The sequence below is a fragment of the Psammomys obesus genome, unplaced genomic scaffold (assembly GCF_907164565.1).
Source record: "Psammomys obesus unplaced genomic scaffold, mPsaObe1.curated_primary_1811, whole genome shotgun sequence".
NCBI classification, from domain to species: domain Eukaryota; kingdom Metazoa; phylum Chordata; class Mammalia; order Rodentia; family Muridae; genus Psammomys; species Psammomys obesus.
This window is the reverse complement of record NW_026585895.1, coordinates 55,147,174-55,152,773: the sequence shown is the minus strand read 5'-3', so window position 1 is coordinate 55,152,773 and position 5,600 is coordinate 55,147,174. Positions and strand designations below refer to the sequence as shown.

At 38.8% G+C, this 5,600-nt stretch overlaps 1 protein-coding gene across 1 annotated transcript in view; it reads right to left on the bottom strand.

The window, feature by feature from the left end:
* The window catches only part of Nxph2 (neurexophilin 2), a 123,372-nt gene extending 118,373 nt beyond the window's left edge, over positions 1-4,999 (bottom strand). Inside the window, exon 1 of the mRNA XM_055599757.1 lies at positions 4,949-4,999. Within this exon, the coding sequence (XP_055455732.1) occupies positions 4,949-4,999 (51 nt within the window). The remainder of the gene's footprint in view (positions 1-4,948) is intronic.
* Positions 5,000-5,600: the final 601 nt, after the last annotated feature.

Here is a 5,600-nt window from a genome sequence, read left to right as displayed (position 1 = left end):
CCCCCCTCAGGGGGAAGTGATCAACGAGCAGGCCAATCAGATTATGTCAGAGGCAGTCCCTCTTCCCATTACTATGGAACCCACTTGGACACTGAACTGCCATGGGCTACACCTGTGCAGGGGTTCCAGGTCATCTCCACGAATAGTCCTTGGTTGGAGTATGAGTCTCTGGGAAGTTCCCTGTGTTCAAATTATCTTGTTCTGTTGTTCTGCTTGTGGAGTCACTCTTAACTGGCAAAATGAGATGTGATGTGTATTGTTGGAAGACCTGAATGTAGAAAGTCATATGCAAATCTTGGTTATTGTTGTGGTTTGATTTTATAAGATGTTCCAATCTTTTAACACTGCTCCATATGTCTTAAAAAGGAAAAATGACAAGAAGGTCTACCTTAAAGACTGACTGTGACTTTTTAAATGAACTGATTAGAAGAAAAAAAAAAAAAAAAAAACACTTTTACCCCATAACATTTAGGGTAAAATAAGAAAATGTTCATTTTAGATTGTATGTTTGCAAAGAAACAGACCTTCGTACTGATGTTCATCACGCAGCTTAGTGAACCAGAAAGATGTTTGTTGATATATATAAAAATGTTCACAAATTAACGTAACAAAAGGTGGGAGTCCTCTATCAGTAATATGCTAGTTTTTTTCTGTAATATGAAAATTTACCCTGAAAGTTATTATAGATTACTTTGTTCTTTGGCAGGATTTTAAGATAAAAAATGAAGTTGCCATCTTCATCATTGACCATATCATCAGTAATAAAACATTTAAAGAGAATCTTAGCAAATGCCATAAAAACATAGACTAGAATACCTGATTTGACACAATTGAAAACACTTATTCAAAAATTGTGTTATAAAATCACACCGCTGTTTAACAAACATGCTACATGGAGAAAATCTTCTACATTTAATAAAATAATATTGAAACACCACATTTTAAATTGCAACTATGTTCAAATCAAAAATTAAAATTTGTCTGTTAATTTATTTACAGAATCAATACAGAAATTAGTTTGTTGAATAATATATCATAACAATAACAATACCTAGTAACATCACATTGATGAGTGCTCAGAATCATTCAGAATGATTTTTAAAACAGCTTCAAAATAACCTACTTCAAAATCAAGATATTAAATGCCAGCTTCTAACTAACAAAAATGCTTATGGCTAAGATAGAGTGAGCTTCCTTACAAAAATCCTGATACAGCCCTGGCTGTCGGCTCCAGGGTGTACAGCTATAATTCTTTTTCCAAATGTTACCCAGCAATGCCTTAGGTACAGGAATTTACAGAATATATTAGCAGTTAGCAGCAATCCTGCAGCTTTCATAAAATCCAGACCTGTGACATGTTTATATTCATATTTAATTGCTACCACTAGATAACTAGATCATTCATTGTGTATTAATTAACTACTTAATATCTAAATGTTGGACACTGCATTATAAAATCCATATTGATACATCATATTGTACATGACAAACCCAGTGTTTCTTAATTCATGTTATTGCAAGAGTTACACATTTTATGCTACAGTGTAACCTGACCACTTATCAGAAAGAAAGAAAGAAAGAAAGAAAGAAAGAAAGAAAGAAAGAAAGAAAGAAAGAAAGAAGAAAGAAAGAAGAGAAAATTATTGAGGAAACAACACAGAAAACAGAGATTAAGCAAGACTTTCTTTTTGGTTTGAAATCTATTAACAACATACTAAATTGCCAGAATGAATCAGTTTTGTATGTGAAAAGTACTTAAGTCTGGATCAGGTAGCACCATCTCAGAACAGTCCAGAGAGACACAACTTTTATTGGGGTACAAGGGCCCATTTTTTAAATATCAAACTAATGATGTTTATAAGGAGAGTTGAAAGTCAGGGTCCCTCTAAATTTTAGGCTTGATATTATTCTTTTCTTCTGCAGTCATATGGACAACAGGTGACTATTGATCCCAGACTGGAAAATGACATCTTGATGTTTATTGATCAAACTGTATGAGGGAAACTGTGATGGATAAATGGAAGACAGCGATGAGTTATCACTTCTGGATAATAAAAAAGACAGAGTAAGACAATCACACTAAATAAATATTACAATTAAAAAATTCATTAAGGTAAGCAAAAGTACACCTAATAAATGTGAGAAGAGGTGATATTCCATAATGAAGATGAACACAAAAATATTTTCTTTTAAGTATTCTGATTTATAAGACTCTAAAAGTTATAATGTAATGAACAGAAAAACAATTCAGAATAACACAAATTTTAAAATCATTGTTAGATTTCACATTAAAGTAGATTTAATTATTTATTTAAATTCAAATGCAGTATTATTACCAGGCTGCATTTTACTGAAAATTAAAATCACTGTTATAATGAGTCCAGAATTATCTAGCAAATCTGTAAGAATCTTACATCTGATGAAGTCATATCATGAAATAACAGTCATTTTGTTATACTATTTATTAATTCCATATGCTAATTTTCTTCATGAAGTGATAGAAAAGAAACGTTGTACTGAATAAGACTATCAAGAAAAGAATACATGTAAAATGAGTATTCAGATTGTACATGTCCCTAGTAATCCCATTAATTAGGTGTAATAATATGTTAAAAAGACTGACTATAGACCATGAAAACTGTGCAAAGGTATAACTAGCATACACATTTTTTTCCATAGGCTGCCTGCAACATTTATCAACTCAGCTTATTTTCTCTTTAAAAAAAATCTCATAAAATAAGTGAAAAGTCCTAGTATTTGAGAAATAGTGCTGTTGGATAGTTATTTAAACCCAACTTTCTACAACTGTTTTCTGATTAAGCAGAAAATTTTAATTTAATTAACTGTCAATATGCCCAAAGAAATGCAATATTCACACTTAAAATATTCTTAGAGAATATTGTTTAGGCTGCCAGTGAAATTAAAAAAAAATCTAATTCTAAGTCTATCCCACAAATCTTACATATCTCTGAATAAAATTTCTATAGTATCTCTCTCTATAAATATATGTCTGATACGCAGGTGGGCACGCACCCTGCTTCCGACATAGGGCTTTTGAGTAATATGGTTCCTACAAAATAAAAACGACTTTTTTTCAAATCTAATTACTTTTTAAATCTGTTTGCTCTTAGGATTTAATTAAGAAGTTCAACATCAGCTGAGAATAACACAACTGTGAACCATCCAAGCAGCAAATTATAGATTTTGTGAAATCTGCTGGGCGGTGTGTAAGTAGGACAGGTAGATACTGTAGATCTACCCCGCTCACCTGCTCTGCTTCCCTTTTATATCACTCTTGGTTTGCATAAGGCTGGGAAGAGCTCTGAGGACGTATGCAGTGTAAATGGCCTCTTATTGTCCTGGAAGATGGCAACTAAGTCTGTGTGCTTATCACTGGGCTGCAGCTTCCCAGTCACTTTCCATGATAAGGTGCTTCGAAAAACATTACAACCCCAGTACAATCCAAAAGCCAATTAGGATTTGGCATAGCTTCCTAAAAAACTAATCAATCAACCAATGCTGTAATATTAGAATCCAGCTCTTACTGAATATATCTAATCTTCTCCGTATGTATTTCCCATTCGCTGGTGGAGGAGGGGGAATATAACATTTCTAGTGCTGGGACTGATGGAACTTTCCCGATGGCATCCCTAAATGCATTTCCTCATCTTTGGGGACCTAAATGGTGCTTATGGAACACATACACAATCTGTGATCACTGACTGTAAAATTAACCAGCCAAGATTCATGAGGCTGTGCTGAGGACTCCACTTAAGCAGCCCATTTTCCCAGGCTTTTCCTTTTGCACCTGCTGTTGGGTTGGATCACTTTCACTGGAATTCAGGCTGATTTTTTTAAAGCACATGAGACTAAAGATCATAGGCATACATCCTGTATACATTATACAGTGTCGGCTCATTCAAAGACAGTCAGCCATACCACACTCTCTCTTGATGCCATCAACAATTTTCTCATTCAGTGCTGTGCAGTTGAATTAAGTCTCTGCTTAAATCTCTTCACTTTTGGAGTCCATTCTACCCTCAACACTTGCAAAGTACCTACCTCTATAATATCTTGCTTTTTATTTTTTTTTCATTAGTTACTTGGTCTTTTCTCTAAAAGGACACACTTGGAAATGTTGCCCTTGTTTTTAACAATCCATGGTAAGCAGATAAATCTAAAGTGTCAGGACTAAATAAGCCCTTTAATCAAGAAAAGGCCAGTCACTTTTTAAAGGTTTTACTTTAGGTCCACCTTAACCACAATTAACGAGGAAAACATTAAGTATACACTTCTTCCGGAAATCTAGGGAGTCCTGAATGGCAGCCTTAGTATCCCTATTGCGCCCTGAACCATCTTTTAACATCTTACGTTTTGCTGTGCTGCCACAGCGGTTCTGGAACCGCGGATCGGGTTGGCTACTGATTACACGAAGTTGGCCATCAAAGTTATGTCTTTTGTCTCTAGTTGTTAGAAACCCTATTTCAGTTCTCATCGCCAGATAGAACAGAGAATGAAATCCAAGTTACCCCAAATACCCCTGCTTTGGAAGAAGTGCGAGCGGGCACCTGAGCAAAACTGAGTCGCCAAGCCTCTGTCTCGGCTGCAGGAAGGTCTTTCAATCCACCCGGGTCATGTCCATCAGCTCTGGTCCTCACCGAGCGCCTAGATGTCTCTTCCTTGCACTTCTTTTCTAGGTACTTGGCTTCCTACTTTACGAGACAGTACATTCCAACCCTCACTAAGCCCTTCCACTCCTCTCTCTCTCTCTCCTCCCTTTCCACTCTTTTCTCTCTCAAAGTGCCTTCCTTCCCAATCAAGAGTAAGGCAATGCAAACTCCCGTCACAGCCTGAGCTTCTTGGGAGCAGCTCAGCTCCCAAATACCTTACGGAGGAGGATTTCCCGCCGAAATGTAGCCCTGTACCGCACCGCAGACCGTGCACTCACCAGCTGCAGCAAGCCAGGGACCACGATGAGAGGCAGCGGCCACAAGCGCATGGTGCCAGCTGGCTCAGGCTCAGGAGCTGAGCTCCCTCAGCAACCCCTCCTGCATCGCCACTTCCCGCTGAGGGTTAAGGACGCTGGGAAACCAAGGAAAGGTGGGCAGAGAGGCCAGCAGAAGAGACCGGCGGAAGGTTGGGTCCCCGCGCTCAGTGCCTCTTAGGAGTGAAAGGAAAGCCACCTAGCTGCAGGGCTCCAGTACGCTTTCTCTGATGCTCAGTGCTTCTAAGGTGAGCGGCTGGTGGCCTAAGGATTTGGGTTCCGGAGAACCAAGGTGGCGACTGCACTGGACCCGGGATAACCAGAGGCTGTCGCTCAGCAGCTGGGCGCAGAGCTCTGCACAGACCGAAGCGCGCCCCGCCCAGCATAGGGGCTGTTAGCCATACCTAGTGCTGGGCTAAGAGTCACTGGAGTGGCTAGAGTGACTCTGGCACTGGACAAGGGAGGCAGAAGGATACAAGAATGCTCAGTGACAGCTTTCGGGAAATTTGTGAAGAAGGTTTCTCAGAGTCCTGGGGAGGCGCCAGGGCTGAGGCATGGGGAGTGGGAGGTGGGAAGTGGGCTGAGCCAGTCTCAGGAGTACACCTACCTAGCTGGA